This window comes from Sphaeramia orbicularis, chromosome 10 (assembly GCF_902148855.1).
Source record: "Sphaeramia orbicularis chromosome 10, fSphaOr1.1, whole genome shotgun sequence".
Lineage (NCBI taxonomy): Eukaryota > Metazoa > Chordata > Actinopteri > Kurtiformes > Apogonidae > Sphaeramia > Sphaeramia orbicularis.
The window spans coordinates 35176465-35199035 of NC_043966.1; the positions used below are offsets into that span (position 1 = coordinate 35176465).

The 22571-nt window shown below is 36.8% G+C and overlaps 1 protein-coding gene across 5 annotated transcripts in view; it reads left to right on the forward strand.

Moving 5' to 3' along the window:
- The window catches only part of gria1a (glutamate receptor, ionotropic, AMPA 1a), a 127213-nt gene that overhangs the window by 96571 nt on the left and 8071 nt on the right, over positions 1-22571 (forward strand). For 2 of the 5 annotated variants that reach the window (XM_030145194.1, XM_030145192.1), the window contains exons 12-14: positions 11440-11638; positions 12529-12776; positions 16292-16406. In XM_030145194.1, the coding sequence (XP_030001054.1) occupies positions 11440-11638; positions 12529-12776; positions 16292-16406 (562 nt within the window). Of the gene's footprint in view, positions 1-11439; positions 11639-12528; positions 12777-15476; positions 15592-16291; positions 16407-22571 lie in introns of all 5 variants that reach the window. The other 3 variants (XM_030145193.1, XM_030145191.1, XR_003936404.1) reach the window with 2 other exon arrangements.

The following is a 22571-nucleotide window of genomic DNA, read 5'->3' on the forward strand; positions in this document are numbered from 1 at the left end:
CGGGTGAAAAGATACTAAAATGTGTAAACACTGCAGACCACTGATTGGTCAGAGAGTTGTCTCTGCATCATCAATGTGCCACACATCATTTAAAAAAACAATTTTTGCCAAAATGAATATACAGATAGCTTTGTAGCACCTGAAGGGTTCAAATTCAAAATTTATGAACTATCAGGGTCCAAATACACAAATAAATGGACCAAAGGCTAATAAAAGCAGGTTTAACAAAATATGACCCCTTTAAAGTAAGGCCTTGAAGACTTTCATTGTATCTTCGGTTTCATGTGTTGGTTAGTGCAGGAGTTCAGTTTTGGATCACCAGGTCAGCAGAACACATACAGGGGTTGGACAAAATAATGGAAACACCTTAAAACATCAACAAAATATAATTTAATATGGTGTAGGTCCGCCTTTTGCGGCAATTACAGCCTCAATTCTCCGAGGTATTGATTCATACAACTTGTGAATTGTTTCCAAAGGAATTTTAAGCCATTCTTCAGTTAGAATACCCTCCAACTCTTATAGAGACGATGGCGGTGGAAATCGACGTCTTACTTGAATCTCTAAAACTGACCATAAATGCTCAATAATGTTGAGGTCTGGGGACTGTGCCGGCCATACGAGATGCTCAACTTCATTAGAATGTTCCTCATGCCATTCTTTAACAATTCTAGCTGTATGGATTGGGGCATTATCATCTTGAGGTGAAGGTGTTTCCATTATTTTGTCCAACCCCTGTAGGTAGTATATGGCCCAATTCCAGTTCACCCCTTGAGTTAGGGTTAGGGTTGGAAAAATCTCCGTTTCGAAACATCCCAAACAACCCTCTCCCTTAGCCCTTCCCTTCCGAGTCATCAAGAATTGGGACACCCCTACCCCTTCATGTGAACGGTAAAATGGAGGAGTAAGAGTAAGGGGTGAATTGGGATTCTAAATCTGTAAAACCTAAATACTACCGATTATTATTAGTTATTTTATATTTTGGCATCGGCCAAGGGTTGCCGATGCCAACAGACTCAATAAGCTGATCCTCAAGGCCAGTAATGTTGTGGGGATGGAGCCGGACTCTCTGACAGTGGTATCAGAGGTGGCTGTCGTCCAAAATCAAGACAATAGTGGACAACTGTACTCACCCACTCCATGATGCACTGGTCAGTCACAGGAACATGTTCAGTGAGAGATTCCACCCAGAAATCATTCGTGCCATCAGACCGTTTAACTCACCTTCTAATCACATAATTCATATTGATAATATTTTGTTTAGTACATATTGTACAAATTGCTGTTCTAACTTTAACTCTAGACTGTTTTGATATGTATATTTGGCATATACAGTACTGTGCAAAAGTTTTAGGTGGCCTTTAGATTTGTTGTTTTTGCAGCGTTGAAATGAACATGCATATTTATTTCTCAGTCTCTTTTCTTAAGACACAACAAGAAAATACAAGAAATATGTGCACAGCCTTAAAAGACACACAAAAAATGAAACTAAATGGGTTCTAAAGGTTAAAGTCAGTATTTAGTGTGACCCCTGACCCTATGACAAGAAGCAGCAAAAACTACTAGAAACATCTGGCATGTGTTGAATGAAACCTGGAATAAAAAATTAGAAAGTGAATGCCAAAAGTGTCATATAGTCTGAACAGAAGGATTAAAGACATAATAAGTGTAAAAGGAAGGTCACCATAAATACGACCACTTTGGTTTATAGAAGCAGTTTTTTTCACTGAAACGTGTCTGTAGCAGCAAAACTATTGGTTGAATTCATACCAAGTTGGGTTTAAAGATTGCCAGTGACCCAGAATCAATGTGTTTACATTTTGGAAAAAGTAGGTCAAAGTTCTTTTTTTTTTTTTTTCAATTAAAAAATAAAAATTAAAAATCTCCTATTAACTTATAATGGGCAAAGTTTCAAATGTCTATTAAAACATCAGTTTTGTTTCAATTTACTTCAAACTTAGGACATATGTAGAGGCAGGGTTTGTTGTGCCTGGCACCACTAGTTCTTGTTTTTTTCTTGTTTTTAATCTAAAATGCCTATAATGTCTCTTTTCATGGATGAGACAGAGGCGTAATCTGACCTCTTCAGTCCAGATGACCTGTTGTACCAGACAAGTTTTCACACTTTATAGGAAAGTAATGGGAGGACTCAGTAAACAGCTGAGCAGTCAGCAGTCATCTGAGGGAAATGTTATGTCACAGTTTATACAAGAATGGGGTTTTCATTTCTTCTTTACATATTTACTCCTAGGTGGAAAAGGACAAAAACTACTTCAAGCTAGCAAAAAATTTAAAAAAAAGTTGGGTTTTAGTTTTGTTTTTGTTTTTGTTTTTTATTTTGCCTTTTCTACAAATTTAAAAATGCACATTAAATCCATTTATGGAAATGCACCAAATTTCACATACTTCCTACTGACTCGTGGGTGGGTTTAATGAATACACTATGCTTGTTCTGCTGACACAAATCCTCCATTCTGTAGATATGTATCTTTAATGTCACAGCAGAACAGAACAGAATAGAATAGAATAGAATAGAATAGAATAGAATAGAATAGAATAGAATAGAATAGATCTTTATTGTCACTGTCACGGAAACAATGAAAATCAGTTTAGCAACAAAAACACTTAATGCAAAAAATGACTGTATAAAAAAATCACACAAAATACTACAAATGTAGGCATGTGCAAAAAGCTACAGCATAAAATGTTACATATACATCTGTTACTAAAGTACTACAAAAACTGCTGAAATGTACAAAAGCTAACTCTATACTACAGATGACAAATATGTACAACAAATAAGGATAAATGCAGGTGAGTAATCATCTACTGACTACTGGTCACAGGCCCTCAGGGGTCCATGGACCCCACTTTAAGACCCTCTCAGAGGTCTCAAACATGCGGCCCGGGGGGCAAAGGGTCCAGTCTGGCCCCTGGGATGAATCTGTGAAATGCAAAAATTACACTGAAGATATGAATCATTTTAGTTCAGGTCCTACATACAGACCAATTTAATCTAAGGTGGGTCGGAGAAGTAAAATACTATCACAACCTATGAATACTCACAACTTCAAATTTTTCTCTATGTAAATGTAAACATTTTCATGTCATTTTACTGTACCTACACTAAAATAAACTATCATTACACAAAAACGTGAATAACCTGAACAAATATGAACATTTTGAAATGCGTGAAGTACAAGTTTGCCAATATTCTGCCTGTTATTAAATGTTTTGTGTATTTGTAGATCCACTGTGACCTGTAAGTTGTAATCTACATAGATGTAAATGATAAACTGAGACATAATATTGTTAAAATTGTACTTTGTTTTCTTAAGAAATTTCAGGTTGTTCATGTTATTTACATTGTTTTAAAGGATAGTTGGTAGATGTAATTATTTTCATCACATAATTTTACTTTTTTTGCTCTAAAACATAGAGGAAAGTTTGGAGTTGACATTATTTATATATTATTATGTTATGATTTCACTTCAGATCATATTTGTCTTAATGTGGCCCTGAACTAAAATGAGTTGGACACCCCTGCTCTAGATAGTGGATGCTCCATAATGCAGTGGTTATACTACATAAAAAAACTACTCTAGTATTTTGTGCTTCTTCTAAGGCACAGGTGTCAAACTCCGGTCCTCGAGGGCCGGTATCCTGCATGTTTTAGATGTTTCCCTCTTCCAGCACACCTGACGGTCGTTATCAGGCTTCTGCAGAGTTGGATGATAGGCTTATCATTTGAATCAGGTGTGTTGGAAGAGGGAAACATCTAAAACATGCAAGATACCGGCCCTTGAGGATCTGAGTTTGACACCCCTGTCTAAGGGTTTTCATCACTATGTTTGCAGTCATGCTCCTCCTTTATGTTGCGTATGCTCACTATCCCATCCAAACGGTCGTGTTATTTATGTGTGCGTTTACTACTGCCTGTCTGCTGGATCTATCTTCTGCTTCTATGAATACTATTTGGTCACAGCCTCCACTTTGCCTCTGTCACTCTCATTTTGTCTCCTCTATTGATTTACACACAAAACAAAGCTTGTCTGTCCAGACACATGGGGAGTGGCTGTGCCCAGTCATTAGGAACATACAGCTGTCTCACTAATTTTTAAGAAGCAAAAAAAGCAGTGTAGCAGAAAACTCCTTTACCATCCCTAATTTGTCTTAGAATCACACCATAATTAGAGACCATTTTCTTTCTCATTTAAACCTCTGTAATTCCTAATCCATTGTAATGTGGCCATTACTGGCTCATTTTTTACACTTGCTAAAGTCATTAGTCATTGCTAATTACCATATCGAATAGAGGAGGCCAGGCATGGGAATTCTAATGAGAGTTTAGAGCTACAGCAGCATCTCAGGAAGCTGTGGGTTGAGATCATATGGCAGAGGATGAAGATCCAGATCTGACTTGGAGCAGAAGCCTAGTGTGTGGTGGTGTTCGCCTTTACTGACCACCAAACACACACACATACACACACGCGCACACACACACACACACACACACACACGCGCACACACACACACCTACAGGAATGTTGAGCCCTGCTGTACTTGTGGGTGTCCACATCCACAGGGGATATCTGTGCAGTATATACAGTCTGATACACAACATAATGTCATACTCACACAAGTCACACTAAAGTAGAAATCAGGGTAAAATTAGTTGGAATCAAAGATGAGAATATCCCTGAGCTGTTTGAAGTTGTTTAGCTGTGTTTTATTACCATGTTCTGTTGTTCATTGTAGTTCTTATTTAGTTTTTGTGTTTTTGAAAATTCTCAAAAATTGTAGGCATCATTACATTTATTGTAATAATGCTTTTGTGTGTCCAAACAGTCTTTTTATGGGCTATTTCTTCTTTATTAGCAAAGAATCATTTACAAATCATTCAGAGGTCTTCTTCTGAAGTGGACCTTATGTTGCAGAAGGTGTCCATATTCACACACAGTAGAGAAACAAATCATTTCTAGAATAGAATTGCTTTTATTGTCATTTGACAGCACAGTACAATGTACAGTACATCAAACGAAATAGAGTTCAATGTTAGGGCATCGGGCTGCTGCAACCTGGTGCGCCGCCACATCCCCTTTCTTCGAAGATTACAGTGAAAGAACAGAGAGGATAATACAAGCACATACATAAGACATCATACATTGTAACACAGTACACATAGTCAGGTGGTGGAACTTTTTCAGTGGATTTGGTGGGAGTGGGGGGGGGCAGGAGGAAAGACAGAGGATGAGGGCAGACGGGATGGGAGGGGGGAACATGCATGTGTGTTTATGTGAGTCCTTGGAAAAGTTTGTGTGTGAGGATTCTGAGTCCTTTTCAGTGATGGAATAATTTACATACATTATTTGTGTCAATTTTAAAGATACTTTTTTATAAAGAAAGTAAAACAACATTTAGTTTTGTTTTGTTGCTTTCGCGTGTGATACCCCATCACCTCATCACATGTACCTCTCACTACAGTAGGTGTAAATCACTGCAGTCTGATCATGTTTAGCGCTGCATTTTCAGCAGCCCTGAGCAGCTTGTGGAAACACAAAGTTAACAAAGACATGTTCTGGGTGTGTAGTCTTTCTGACTTCAAGATCATAGATATAGCAGCTGAACATCAGTATTATTTAATATTTGTCTTGTCGACTGACATTAGTTTTGGTAAATATGATCCTCTTATTAATCGCAGTGGACGATGTTTAACAGTTGCATTCGTGGATGTCTCGGAAATGTAATAAAAGCCTTAAATACTTTAAACAGTTAGAATGAAGAGTTATTCTTATTTCACTGACACAAGGGGTGGAAATAAAACAATTAGAAACAGATACAAACAGAAAACATCCATGCCAGCTATCAGCCAAATTGTTATTTAAAATATTGGTTTTACCCACATTTATAACATACATACTTTGACTTGAAGTTCAACAAAATTTGCAAACCACTGTCATTTTTCTTCACTTGTAACTTTTTGTTTTGAATTGACAAATATTGTGTATGTAATGATGGGATGGTTCAACCTAGATCAAAATTATACATGTGACCATTGACTACATACATATTTTTCATGGTAGTTCAGCAGAAGGATGGGACTTCACCTCCATAAAGTAAGTAACACTGAAAGAGAGCAGAAACAGAATTAGAAAAGGCTTTATCATCCATTGCAAGAGCAGTGGAAATTCTTCTTTAACCCCTTCATGTATGATTTATTCTAAAACTGAGTGGAATTATTACTCCACAAACAACGCTTCATTGTGTCCAACTGGATTATTTTAAGTGAAATACATATATACAACTTTACTCATAAATATATGTTTTAGCATAGTGTCCAAAAGCCTCTTTTCATAAAGAAAACATATGATTGATGTAGGAAAACTTATTCTAGAAGGTCATTATAGTGGATGTTACATATCGATGGTGATAATAATTAATTGGAAATAAGTTATTATCTGAAAATGTAGGAAAAAAATGAGTTAATCAGAAAATACATGTTTAAATTTTAGTGTTATAGGACTATAATTAGGCTGAAAACAGCATATTTATTGGAGTAGTTATTTAACACTATACCTAAAATGATTAACAGGCTCTCAAATGTACATAGAATAATTGTATCAGTGAGTGAATTAAAAACATTACAAATTAGATGTAAAACAAACTCAGAGGCTGATTTTGTTCTAGAGTATAAAACCTACACTATGAGTGGTACTACTGCTACACTGTTTACAACTTCTGCAAAGAAAATCAAAATTTAGAAAATGAATCTAAAAATGTGTCATTACTTTGATCCAAACACTTCTTCATTGTTGCCATTGTTACAACCTGAAAACATCACGGCATCTTTATTTGTATTATCAAAATCCAACATATAAGAAAGTCATTTAATTGCACTGTTTATTCGTAACTAAATATAAATACAGGTGTGCTACGCTCCCGTATATCTCTGACTCTAAGGTACAACGGTGCTTTAGTAGCTCCCATTACCGTTTCTTTCTTTGTAATGCAATAAAAGAGGCAGAGTGAATAATTGATTAATCATTGCTGTAACAAGGCTATGAAATTACAGTGCTACTTGGAAGATTTCCTTTACTGTAATAAGACAGCTTAGTTAATGTTTTAGCACCGAGGCACTAAGGTTGGCTGCTGTGCAATAATGTATGAGGAGCGGAAAGGAGGCTCAAAGGAAAGGAGTTCAAAAGGAAACAAACAGATACAAACAGGTCTGTGTTTGCCAGTCGCTGTGCTCATCCAGGGAGGAGGACGGCTGCACACAAACAACTCATGCAAACGGTGACCCGGTTGTCCTCCTGCACACACACACACACACACACATGCACACACACACACAACACACCACTTCGTCCTTTTGAAGGAAGTTTATCTTTCTGTGTGTATGCTTGCATGCATACTTGAATGCTTCAGTGTCAGCGCCAAGGTGGAGGCCATTGTTGTCTTGGCCCACGACGAGGCCCCTGTCAGCCCCAGCAAAAAACCACAGCACATGAAGAGACAAGCTGGGTGGATGGAGGGGAAAGCGAAAAAGGAAAAAAAAAAAAAAAAGGGCGATTGAAGGAGAAGGATTAGACAGCTGTTTACTGCCATCTCTGGGGGCCAGCAGCAGTCAAAGCTAAGGAGTTTGTCAGCCTCTGGTGGTACTATCCAGTTTACTTTTCATCTGTGCCATTTCTCTCTCTCTACCATTTTCCCTCTTTCTCACTTGTGTCGACTTAACATAACACACTCGCTTTCTTCTGCTGTCTCTGTTCCTTATTTGTACTGTTGCTTTTTACATAACAAAAATTACACAACGGGAGCACCGACTGGTAATTACAAGCAAACAGGATTGTATAATATAAAGCTTAATTCCAGGTTTATACCGATCAGTTAGACAGTCCGTATTAACCCATAAAGACCCTTTTGTGTCAGTTCCCAAAGGAATTTTTCTCTCTATTTAACTTTTCTTAAGTGATTTATCACCATTTATTATAATATTATCCTCTGTGTTTTGCATTTCTTTGGTAAAAATCAGGAATTTTCCCATATTTCATTTACTGATTATGTAGATGCTCATAAAAGCTCAGATTAAAGGTAATTGTCATAATATCAAAAACAAGAAAAAGATTAAGAAAACTTGACATTTTCAACAAAATGTTTCATTAACTGAACATAAACCCAGTGTGTCCATCCACTGTCATTGATCAAACTCCATGGGTTTTACTGGTGAATCAATTTTGTAGAAGATGACGGTGTTTCTATGTTCACTACAGAGCCTCTGAATATCCAAATGGGTCATATCTGATGACTATGAAAACATGAAAAACTGCATTTTACACCAATTATGTACATGGATTAACATGGTTAATGGATCAGAAGTTATTAAACATTTTATATTGGAGGTGATTTTAGTCGCCAGTGGTTGTTTGGGTCTTAATGGGTTAACTCCAGGTTTACACTGATCAGTTAGACAGTCCATATTAACCCATAAAGACCAAGAGGTACTTTTCTCTCTATTTAACTTTTCTTAAGTGATTTATCACCATTTATTATAATATTATCCTCTGTGTTTTGCATTTCTTCAGTAAAAATCAGGAATTTTCCCATATTTCATTTACTGATTATGTAGATGTTCATAAAAGCTCAGATTAAAGGTATTTGTCATAATATCAAAAACAGAGAAGAATTTAAGAAAACTGGACTTTTTCAACAAAATTTATCATTAACTAAACATAAATCAAGTGTCTCCATGTACTTTCATTTATCAAACTCCATGGGTTTTACTGGTGAATCAATGTTGTAGAAGATGACAGTGTTTCCACGTTCACTGCAGAGGCTCTGAACGTCCAAATGGGTCATATCTGATGACTATGAAAAGATAAAAACTGTATTTTACACCAATTATGTACATGGATCAATATGGTTAATGGATCAGAAGTTATTAAACATTTTATGTTGGTGGTGATTTTAGTCACCAGTGGTTGTTTGGGTCTTTATTTTAATTCCAGGTTTATACTGATCAGTTACACAGTCCATATTAACCCATAAAGACCCAGAGGTACTTTGAGTCAGTTCCCAAAGGAATGTTTCTCTCTATTTAACCTTTCTTAAGTGATTTATCACCATTTATTATAATATTATCGTCTGTGTTTTGCATTTCTTCAGTAAAAATCTGAAATTTTCCCATATTTCATTTACTGATTATGTAGATGTTCATAAAGGCTCAGATTAAAGGTAACTGTCATAATATCAGAAACAGAGAAGAACTTAAGAAAACTGGACTTTTTCAACAAAATTTATCATTAACTAAACATAAATCAAGTGTCTCCATGTACTTTCATTATCAAATTCCATGGGTTTTACTGGTGAATCAATGTTGTAGAAGATGACAATGTTTCCACGTTCACTGCAGAGGCTCTGAACGTCCAAATGGGTCATATCTGATGACTATGAAAAGATAAAAACTGTATTTTACACCAATTATGTACATGGATTAATATGTTGAATTTTTTTCTTTATATTTAACCTTTCTTAACTCATTTGTTGTCATATAATTCTCTTTAATTTCAGTGTAAATCATGTATTTTCCTGTATCATCATTAGAGCTACACAATATATCGTTTGTGCATCGACATCGCGATGTATGTGTGTGCAATAGTCACATCGCAGGTCCTGCAACGTAGGAGGCAAATGAAGTCAACATGATCTCCTCTAATTTCAAGGGTACCTGACACACACTGCGCACAGCGATCCACCAATCACAATCATTTTTAATCAGTTTGGAGTGAGTCGCTGGTAACAATATTGAAAAATGAGCAACAAACAAGAGAAAATCACTGTAAACGAAGACTTGGAGCCAAAAAGAAAAGCAACGTCAATTATCTGGAAGTATTTCGGCTACAAGAAGGATGATACTGAAACACGTGTTCTGTGACGTTAGTGTCTTGCACCTGTTGCCCCAACAAGAGGTAACACAGCTAATTAGTTTGACCATTTATGTCAGCGCCACACAGCTTTTAAATCCTCCTGAGTATTTTTTCAGATTGCAATATATAACGCATGGTTAAAAAAAAATCCGCAATGTCAGTTTTTTCCAATATCGTGCAGCCCTGCTCATCATGTTGATGCTCATAAAGGCTCAGAATAAACTCAAAAGTTTTCAGTCAAATATATCATAAACCCAGTGTCTCCATCCACTGTCATTGATCCAACTCCATGGGTTTTACTGGTGAATCAATGTTGTAGAAGATGACAGTGTCTCCACGGTAACTACGGAGCCTCTGAATGTCCAAATGGGTCATATCTGATGACCGTGAAAACATGAAAAACTACATTTTACACCAATTATTTACATGTATTGATAGAATTATTGGATCAGCAGGTATTAAACATTTTAGATCAATAGTTGGTTTTGGTCGCCAGTGGCTATTTGGGTCTTTATGGGTTAAATATGCATTGGGTAATTTGTATATGGATTTTTTTTTTTTTTTTTTTTTTTTTTTTTATTGTTCACTCAAAGCATAACCTTCCACACTGCCGTTTCAACAGAGATCAGTGAAGAAGTCAAAAACGTCCCCACTCTCACACAGATCCACAGACAGCTCCGCATTCTCCCAACTGATTTTCAAAGACTCTGCATCCATTCTGTGTTTGCTCGCCCCTCTCTCTCCCCGGCTGCTCTTTCATCATCCACCCATCATCTGAAAAGCATCTTAAATGATTATGTTTTAGTATCTGCATTTTTTTTTTTTTTTTTTTTCCCCCGTACTTAATCTCGCCTTCATGTTCACGCTCCATTTGGCTTTGACGACACAAAGGTGAATCATGAAAGGCTTTTTTTTTTGTTTCAGATTTGTGTCATTTCCATTGCGTAAGCTCCTGCTCCTCGCTTGTCGGGCACTGATATGTAACGCAACATGATTTCTGCTGTTGCCGTTCGAGCTGGATTCTCTTGAAGTGAAGAGACGTGCCGAGTGGAAAGACGGGGGATTTGACTCAGGGGATTTTTTTTTTTGCTCATAATTCATTCAGTTGTTGATTTTTTTTTTTTAAATGCAATTAGACCAAAGTGTTCTCCACTTCTTATTAATCCCCAACAATTAATGTGCGTGGTTCCATGAAACATATTGGCAACTTTCTTAATGTGAGATTAATTTGGCAGGCAAGAAGCTGAGTGGGCCTTTGTGGAACTGGTTATCTTTTCTTAGCACATTGGGCTAAGCTCTCTCAGCCTGGTGGAATGAAGTGTGTGAGCACAGAGGGAGTGTGATGCAATGTGGGTCATTTTGATGGTGTGAACATCACAGGGTTTTTAGATTGCCTTCTTTGATTGCTTGCACAATCGTTCAGGAAATACACCCGCTGCAAGTAAACACACAGCCGAATGCATAAATTGAAGATATTTGTTAACATAAATATATTCTGTCTCTCTGATTTTAGCTCTCTGTCAGGACGCATAGTCGGCGGCGTCTGGTGGTTCTTCACCCTCATAATCATCTCATCCTATACTGCAAACTTGGCTGCGTTCCTGACAGTGGAGAGAATGGTGTCGCCTATAGAAAGTGCTGAGGATTTGGCCAAGCAGACGGAGATTGCCTATGGAACACTGGATGCCGGCTCCACCAAAGAGTTTTTCAGGGTAACAAAAAAAAAAAAAAAAACAAGCGGTGCAAGGCACAACAAACCCCACCCCTCGCACATATTGTCGCTTATTTTGCCATCGATCCAGCTGATGTCATCATGTCTATGTGTGTGTTAGTGTCAGCACATCAATTGTCTCTATATATGTGCCAAATTTGAAGTAAATTGTAACAAAATGTATGTTTTTATAGACATTTGAAATTTTGCCCATTATAAGTAAATGGGGGAAGAAAAAAATATTGAAAAAAATGTATTTAAAAATTTGAACTTTGACCTACTTTTCCCAAAATGTAATCACATCTATTCTGGGTCACTGGCAATCTATAAACACAATTTGGCATGAATTCAAACAATAGTTTTGCTGCTGTAGACATATGAAATTTCACCCATTATAAATAAATGGGGCAAAAAAAGATTTTAAAAATTCATACAAAATGTAAACTTTGACCTATTTTGACCAAAATGTGATGACATCTATTCTGGGTCACTGGCAATATATAATCCAAATTTGGTATGAATTCAACCAATAGTTTTGCTGTTATAAACATTATAAGTAAATGGGGGAAAAAAAGCTTTTAAAAATTCATAATAAAGTTTAACTTTGACCTACTGTTCCCAAAATGTAATGAGATCTATTGTAGGTCATTGGCAATCTATAAACCCAATTTGGTATGAATTCAACCAATAGTTTTGCTGCTAGAGTGTGAACAAAGAAAAGAACAAAGAAAAAAACAAAGAAACAAACAAACTGAACTAAACACAATACCACTTACCTCTCCTTCGGGGGGGGCAGGGTAAAAATCCAAAAATGCATGACAGGTGATAATGCATTCACACTGATTCTGTTCTTTTCCCTGTCTGTGTCTCATTTACTATTCTGGCTGTCAGAGGTCCAAGATCGCCGTGTTTGAGAAGATGTGGTCATACATGAAGGCGGCCGACCCGTCTGTGTTTGTCAAGACCACAGACGAGGGCGTCATGCGAGTCAGGAAATCCAAGGGCAAGTATGCCTACCTGCTGGAGTCCACTATGAACGAGTACATAGAGCAGAGGAAACCCTGCGATACTATGAAAGTGGGAGGAAACCTAGACTCTAAAGGTTACGGAATCGCCACTCCTAAGGGCTCCCCTCTCAGGTAAAGCCCTGCCACTGCAGCGTGGATGGATAAAAGCCTCCCAGCGCTTTTATTGGAGCGTTTCACCCCCTGTTGATTTGTCCAACATGCTTCATTTCCTCATGTATGAATTTTAATTTATTCATTTCTATTATTTCAAGCGTCTAATTCATTTATGCATCTTTTCATTATAGTAACACAACACTTAAGTATTAGTATTTAGTTCCATGTAACTTTAATGCATTCTAGTTAAACACAGGGGGCATTTCATTACTTTTGCTTCATTTAACTTTTCTGTTTTTGCACACAGTCATATATTGCCTATTTCTGCACCATCCTTCAGTCTGTGTTTGTGCCTGCATGTGTGTGTATGCAGCTAGTCTAAGCATATCTGACATGTGAGCTCGAGCAGGAGTGTAAAGTCGGACAATGAGATGTCCCACCCTCTTTGAGCAACACTTATACTCCTTCGCTACCCTGTAATTACAGTCTGAGCCCTCTTCAGGAGCATTTGTGGAAGCTGGTTGGATTCATCTGCTCTGAATTTCAAGCATCCCTTACAAACCCAATAGAAAAACAAAATGTAAATGTGCCTCTCACAGTGCACTTAAAGCAAACTTATAGCTTAAAGGAACACATCCCATATGGCCACTTTTCCACTTAAGCCAGGGCTCACACCATGAATGTGAAGCCAGCAGACTTAGACTTCTGTTTTTGAGTGAAATAATTGATGCAATGAATGATAATTCATTACTGGATGTATTTCTTCCGCTGGTGTCCAAAAAACAGCAGCTGTCATTTCACATCACATTAACACCTTAACCGACTTCACATTCATATTTCTTTTTACAACTACAGAGAGAGCAAAGAGGTTGGTGGCATCTGAAGCTTTTAATCTGTCTCTAATAGGCTTCATTCATTTTAATGAAAGGAGCCATATGGGGAGAATTCATTCAGACTCGCTGAGGATTCATTTGGGGTTCCACCTTGGTTGACAGCCAAAGGTCAGAACACACCGACTAGAAATGGCATGTTTCCTAATCTTTACTCTAAGGCTGCATTTATATTTCATACAAATGACATTTCATACAAAGGGTCGCAGCCGTATTAGTGATAAGACGAGTGGTGAAATTAATCTGCCGCTGAGTAATGCAGTCATATTTGACCCAGACCTGCAAAGTAACAATGAGAAGATGAGCAGAACTGCAGAGGATGGCCTCCGTTATCTCTCTCTTGCTCTCTTTGTTAATTACAAACAGGGTGATGTATGTTAATTTTAGGTTGCCACTCTGGCCATTCACAGATGTCTGATACTGACATTCATTAACAGATAAAACATACTTATAATTAAAAATTTTGGTATTAAATTACTGATTCATAATTTGGCTGCAGTAAAATTTGAGTCATTATGTCACACAATAGGAATCAGACATAAGTGATTGTACTAATCAGAAAGTTAACTCCAATCTCACCTGCGATGCTTCGCTTATTTCTCGGTAAATGTCTCCGTATTTGAAAACACTGTATAAATGAATTTTCTGTTTGCAAAGCAGCTCGGATTGGAAGTTACTTTTTGTGCTGAACATGTTCCAATGACATAACTCTTCATTTTACAGGATGTACTGACTGCCTGTCTTAGAAACACACCTGCTGTTCATTCTGTAAAATGTACTGTGTGTATTCTAGACTCATTTCTTACATGTATGACGTCCAGCCACAGTCATTCCTGCCTGACCGAATGCCCCATCCCACCTAACATATCTTCCCCGACATCTGAACCAACTGACCAAACTAACCGATGATCTACAGGATCTCTGGACCATCCATGTCCACACACTTCTTTTGACTTCTTTCTTTTCATCCAGTCTGAGAAAGAATTCAGAGGTTTTACCAGCTCTGAGGATTACCTGTGTTCCCTACAGCTGTGTTCTACACTCAGGGTTGCGGATGAAGGCTCTCTGCATCTCCTAGTGAGAAAGGCGGAATATTAATAATCTGAGCAAAAAGACGAGAAGAACCGACGCTGATTGAGAGAAAAGACAAATTTATGCAAATTATGATTGCGCTTTCTGCAATTTGTAGATGGAGAGAGTCTTTGTCCACAGCCAGTCAGCTCTAGGAAATACACACTCACACTCCCACCAGAGAGAGAGAGCAAACCTTTGGTAGATGCTTCGGATGCGGCGGTTCGTGTCTTCGTAGTCGGTCATACAGTTTCCTTTCAGCGGCAGATTTTCAGATAAATTTGGCAGTGAACCTCATAGTTAAAACATCCCAATCTTTAGTCCACATTTGTCTCAGCTGATAGTTTTAAATTAATCCACGTGGGCTTCTATTCACCGGGATGCAGTTACGGGTTGAATATTGATAGATTAGTTACCATAGCGATCCGTATGCTGGTGCCACCGAAAGGAAATTGCCATCTGTAGACAGGCTTCCGCATCCAAGGCATCTTCATTTATAGTGCGTGCTCTGCCTCCCTCTGAGGCCCCTGCTTGGTAAAACCTGACTCTACTATGGGCTCGCAACATTTCAGCCCATTGCAGATATATAACAACTAACATATATCAAACATGTACATCTTAAGCCTGTGCTCCTGCTTCATACGAGTAGTTATATGCAGGAGTTTGTTGTCATAATCACCACCACCATACGACCAATCTCTCTATATCTGTCCCATAGAGTGTCTCCTAATGGATATCGTTTTATATTATTTTCAAGAAATCCAGTAAACCTGGCAGTGTTAAAACTGAACGAGCAGGGCCTCTTGGACAAATTGAAAAACAAGTGGTGGTACGACAAGGGAGAGTGCGGCAGCGGGGGCGGGGACTCCAAGGTCAGAGCCAGTTTGATAAACCCTGCGGGTAACCCACCACCACTACTGCGAGTGGGGGTTGTGGGGAGGGGGGTAACCGGCAGGCCTACACTGCAACGCCACCCTGGCAACAATATTTGGAGAAGAAAGTGGTGAAGGAAATCCCTGGGGGAAGTGGGGGTGGGGTGAGGGGGCTGGATTCAGAAACCGACAGAGGGGAGTAGGGAGGATTTTGTATCGTCTCCAATGCTTAAACAAAATGAACAGCAATGGTCCAACATGGATCAGTGTTTGGTGATTAAACCAGCTGAGCCCCTTTTGGATTTAGTCAGTTTATAACAGGTTGTTTCATTAAAGGATACAACTCAGACATCAGTGTTGCTCAAGTGAGGCTAAGCAGTGTGCCGGTTACCCAAAGTGATATAGTAATACACATCTACTGCAGTAGGGAGCAAGCCAACCGAGCTAGATGGAGTATTAATGCATATCACTTTGATTCTAATGTTTCTAATTATGTTTATGATTTATGTTGTTATGATATCTATATATGTATGTCAGTGTGCGTGCGTGTGTGTGATTAGTTGTTTTTATTTTTTTTAACAAAACAAGCTCAAGTATTAATGTGTGTACAGTTTGTAATTGCTGCTATGTGTCTCTGAATTAATAACATAAAATAACATGGTATAATATGTTATTTATGTTATTTCCTTATGGTTGGAAGAATCCCAGTAAACCTAGCGGTGTTGAAACTCAATGAGCAAGCCGTCTTAGACAAACTGAAAAACAAATGGTGGTACGATAAAGGGGAGTGTGGCAGCAAGGACTCCGGAAGAAAGGTTAGTCTCCAACCCGATCCCGTCACCTCACAGCACCTCCCAGCACAACCCCCCCACGTCCTGATCCTAGACCAGCCCCAAGTCCAGCCCCTCAGCCTCTGTTACACTGAGCAATGCTTCCCGTGTGGCTCTAGCAGTGCAACCGTATTGGCCCGAATATAAGACAGCCATGATTGGAAGACGGAACCCTCATTTTGTTTTTGTAAAAAGGCTCTAAATCAGAGGTATCAAACATGCAGCCTGGGGGCCAAATCCGGCCCGCCGAAGGGTCCAGTCTGGCCCGTGAGATGAATTTGTGAAATGCAAAAATTACATTGAAGATATGAATCATTTTAGTTCGGGTTCCACATACAGACCAGTTTAATCTCAAGTGGGTCGGAGCAGTAAAATACTATCATAATAACCTATAAATACCCACAGCTCCAAATTTTTCTCTTTGTAAATGTAAACATTTCATATCATTTTACTGTGTTTACACTAAAAAAAACTATCATGTCACAAAAGCGTGAATAACCTGAACAAATATGAACATTTTGAAATGTCTGAAGTGCAAGTTTACCAATATTCTCCCTGTTATTAAATGTTTTGTGTATTTGTTGATCTGCTGTGATCTGTAAGATGTAATTTACATACATGTAAATGATAAACTGAGACATAATATTGTTAAAATTGCACTTAGTTTTCTTAAGAAATTTCAGTTTGTTCATGTTGACATTTTTTTAAGGATAGTTGGTAGATGTAAACATTTTCATGGCATAATTTTACTTTATTCGTTCTAAAACATAGAGGAAAGTTTGGAGTGACATTATTTATATATTAGTATGTTACTATTTCACCGGTCTGGCCCACTTTAGATCAAATTTGTCTTAATGTGGCCCCTGAACTAAAATGAGTTCTGCTCTAATCGCAACAAAGTAATGCACCATATACTATAAGTCTGTTACACTAAAAAAACTAACAACTACTAACTGATATGCTCATACAAAAATGCTTTTACTTCCTGGAGCAAAATATACTGAACCCATTTCAGATCAATAGATGGCATGCATTTGTCATGTCACAGCTGGTGGAAGTCACTGCACTTACGTATTGGCAGAACAACAGCTTAGTGTACTGAATGGCAACATTAACCCTGTAAAGCCTGAACCATTAAATCACTGACAGAGGATTCCAGATGTTTGACACTGGAGCCTTTATTGGTCCTCCTGAACAACCAAGAAACGTTTTTTTCAAATATGAATTTCCTTGTATGAGTTTCAATTTTGTATCATATTTGATACATCAGGTCTCAATGTTCAAATATTATTATGTTTGAACAAAAAAAAAAAAAAAAAACATAATATAACTCAAACATGTCTAACAAATTGGCAATTCCTTTTCAAAATTGGCAAAGTTCTACCTCCTTTCTCATCTCATTAATGACAATCTTGTAGTGTCACTGGAAAGGCCTCTGGTGAACAAATTCCTCCCCCCTGGTGGATTATCTGTGTATTGCATGTATCTAATTGTATCCATCAGGTTTTTCAAGAAAAAATATTACACTGATCATGTAGAGGGCTTCAAAACTCATGTATCAAATATGATACGTTTGGCGTTAAAGGGTTAAGCACAAAAACACACATACAGTGGAAAAAAGGGAGTTGAGTCCTTGTGTAGTGAACAGTGCGGAAGTCTTTTAGTAATGTTTTAATGACCATATGAATATTCGGAGGTTTCTCAGTCTCTATATCAAGATACAACAGGATATCCAGGACATGTAAACAGAATTAAAAACCAAACAAATCTACCTTTATATGTAAAACAGTGGCAAGTATTTACTGTGATCTCTGTTTGCATGTAGCACATATGGTGCTCCTTAAACAGATAATATGAGATTAATGCATTAATCATCATGCTTCATCCAGTACATTAAACGTTTTGTATTATTTGGGCAAGTATTCAACGTGTGTACAAAGGTCACATTTAATCCTATTTCCTTGTAGAAGCCGTTTAGTTCTGGTTTTCTTTGAATTTTTATAACCCTGTACACATATTTCCTGTATTTTCTTGCTCTAATAAATGTCTACTTCTGCAAAAACAACAAAGCAAGGTCTTTTGCATAGTAAGAGGAAACTAACAGCTTCCATGTAAAACACTATACATCAGTGTGTCCAGTTTTTAACCAACATCTGCACTTAAACACTGAGAAATGAATGTGAAGGGTTAACTTTTAACTAAATGCCATGCTATATATTGACCGAACCATGTGCATCATGTTTTGGTAAATAGTGCAATGCCAGTGCTTTAGACATTCCACCAGCTGTTTCCCAGAACTCACCACTATTGGATAGGGTGTAAAATCAACACGAAGTATAATAATGATGTGTAGGTTGGAGGTTTTGTGTGTTCTTTAATGTGGAAAAAATAAAAGTAAAGAAGTTAATCTCCTGGTTAATCATCTTTGTCGAGACAGTGATGTCAGTGCATACTTCCTATAAAGAGCTGGAGTCCCACCCCTTCTGGTTATTCCCCACAGGACTTATCCACAGGAAAAAAAAAATTGTATTACAGTCAGTGGCGAAAAAAAAAATATATATTTTTTTATATCTTCTGAATTATATCATCATTTACACATAGGATATTTGTCATTTTATTGATAATTTCAAGTCAAGCATTGCAAAAATCAAAATCTTACCAGGTGTATTTTTCTCATTTCTAGTCCAAATATCTCATCACATTTAAAATAAAACATAATCACATAAAGAGGAACTTTTCAGTGAGATATAAGAACTTATTTTTAGACAATAGATCTTGAAAATCTTATTTCAAGAAATCTTACCAAAATAATTTTCACTTGTTCCATTGGCAGATTTTTTTTTTTTTTTATTTACTTATTTATTTTGCTAAATTCAAGATTCTTTTGCTTAATTCAAGCAAAAAAATCTGCCAATGGAACAAGTGAAAATTATCTTGATAAGATTTCTTGAATGAAGATTTTCAAGATCTGTTGTCTAAAAATAACTTCGTATATCTCACTGAAAAGTTACCCTTTAGGTGATTATATCTTATTTTAAGTGTGATGAGATATTTGGACTAGACATGAGAAAAATACATTTGGTAAGATTTTGATTTTTTCCAGTGAGAAAGTTACTGTTTGTGAAAATACAAATCAGTGACTTTTAATACTTTTAATAAATTTTCACCCACTCTTGAAGATTAAGGTAAAATGCACCAAGGTGATGGTTGTTTTCATATCAGTTACATATATTATGTGTGACAACAGATGCAGTCCATTGAGCTATTTCACACAAAACTTAAATACATCTTTATTATTTGAAATTATCTGTTGTCATTGTTGACTGTTCAGTTTTTTTTCTGTTCGGTTAGGTCAAGTTTTGTGAACATGGGACACACCAGAGGGGTAACACTTCAGCTCTTTAGACTAATACCAATTTACAGGCCTTTTTCTCTTTGCTTTCTGACTTTATCCATTTATTTCTGTACATAGTAAACAAAAAAAAAAAAAAAACAGTTTCACAAAATAGCTGGGCATTGTAATTTATTAAAAAGGGTCTAAATAGTGCACGGAATTAATTTTACCACATATTCAGTTATCCCATTAGGAGCAAAACACTGTTGGTATAAGATAAAATATCACCAGACATAACCTTTAACATGAGCACAGAGCTGCTTATTAAATATGTTATTTCAGGACTGACAAGAGCTAACACCTTTTAATGAATAGACGGAAACTCGCTCCCTGTAGCAACATTGAAAACAAGTTAATAATTAAAAATGCTTGGTCACAAGATCAATGTCACTACAGTTTCATTTAAAAGGTAATTTAAGAAAAAACATGTCTTATATTCAGGCCAGTACTCTGATGTCTATTTCTTTCCTACTGATGAGCTTTTTTTGTCAGAGATTTTATGTTCATAACCAGCGTGGAAATAAATATTGTGTGGTGAAATTAATTAGGACTGTAGTACAGAGACTAAAGTTCGCCTCCAGGATGAATAAATCCCTTTAAAACTGACTTTTCAAACCCCCCAAACACACACATACACAAGTACGAGGAGCTATATATCAGCCCTTGTAAAAATGGTCTCTCACTGTAACACAGAGGACGCATGTATGGATACAAACCCTGTTAATTCACTAAACCGCTCCCATGTCACACCACAGTAGCCTCTGTTCCTGCATGTTCTTGCAGTTTAATTTTATACACAGTTTCACACAATTCAAGAAGTATTTCCTCCTCAGAGAAAAGCTCTGTAGCAGAATCATGTTGTGATACTTAACCCATAAAGACCCAAGCAGACACTGATGACCAAACTCATCTACTGATCTAAAATATTTAAGATAGATAGATAGATAGATAGATAGATAGATAGATAGATAGATAGATAGATAGATAGATAGATAGATAGATAGATAGATAGATAGATAGATAGATAGATAGATAGATAGATAGATAGATATTTTATTTTGCAGTTTTCAGTAATGTTAAAACACAAAAACAAAGGCTCAGATGTGTGTAACAACTAATTAATTAATTAATTAATTAGCTAACCAGTCCTTACTTAAATAAAAAAGAAAGAAGAGCAGAGGCAGAGGTCAGTCACTGGTGTACAGATATAATCCTTATTCCAATCGAACTTCGTCCAAGTGTGTGATAAACAGAGTCCAAGCACTTGAAACAGTGTTCAGAGAACAGGTCCTCAAAGACCTGAGCTTTTCCATCTGTATTAATGACAACGTATCATTGACCCACATTTGAAAAGAAGGAGGATTTGGAGACTTCCATTCTTTTAATATCAGCCTCTTAGCGATTATCATTCCCAGTTCCAGTGGACGCTGTAGTACTGCAGGTATATTCCCGACAGTCTGAGAACAGCCAAAAATAGCAAGTCCTGGTTCAGGCTGAAGAGGCCTTTTATAGTTAGGAGAACCAGCCAAATATTTTAGACCAGAAACCTGTCAATGAAGAGAAAATGTTTAATCACTTCTGGTCCACTAATCCTATCAATACATGTAAATAATTGGTGTAAAATGCAGTTTTTCATCTTTTAATGGTCATCAGATATGACCCATTTGGATGTTCAGGGGTTCTGTAGTGAACGTGGAAACACTGTCATCTTCTATAACGTTAATTCACCAGTAAAACCAATGGAGTTTAATAAATGACAGTGGATGGAGACACGTTTTATGTTCAGTTAATGATAAATTTTGCAGAAAAAGTCACTTTTTCTTCAGTTTTCTCTGTTCCTGATATAATAACCCTCATCTTTAATCTGAGCTTTTATGAACATGTACATCAGTGGTTCTCAGACTTTTTACAGTGGAGTACCCCCTGAAATATACTTCTTTACCCAAGTACCCCCCCCCCCCCCCCCCCCCCCGCCGCCTATCTCTTGCTTCAGCATTTTTGATAGAAAAAAATTAAGCAAAATTTGTTCCTTTGCCAAAGGTGTCTGTTTATATTTTCAAAACGTTGTAAACAAACAACATATATTGAACTGTAATATATTTAAAAAAAAATACAAAAAATGTTTAAAGTAAATTTTGTGTGCAAAATGTAAACTGAAAAGTGCCCTATTTAATTGATAAGAAAAATAAATAAATTGGTCATTAATTAATAAATGAACCTTTCATCAACAAAAAATAATATCTTAGCTATTCAAATAAACTAATTTTGAATAATATAAAATGGAAATGTTCTTAAAATGTTGCCGAAGCTTAAACAAGATGATTGGCAATAAAAGTATTATATGAATGTATTTATTGTGTTTTATATTTCAGCATTAATTCTCATTATGTATTTGGCACATGATATTTTATTTAATGTATTTAGCCCACGTTGCATCTTTTGTTATCACTATTTTACTTATTTTTGCCCTAGTTTTATGATTTGTGTACGACAGATTAGCCAACTGTAAAGTTTTAAAGTGCTTTATAAATAAAGTTGGTATGGTATGGTATGGCATCGTATGGTATGGTATGGTAAAAATATTTCAAGTACCCCCTGGGCTTCTTCCAAGTACCCCTGGAGGTACCCACTTTGGAAACCTCTGATGTACATGATCAATAAATGAAATATAGGAAAATACTTGATGTCCACTGAAAAAACACAAAATACAGAGGATTATGTCATAATAAATTGTGATAAATCATTTAAGAAAAGTT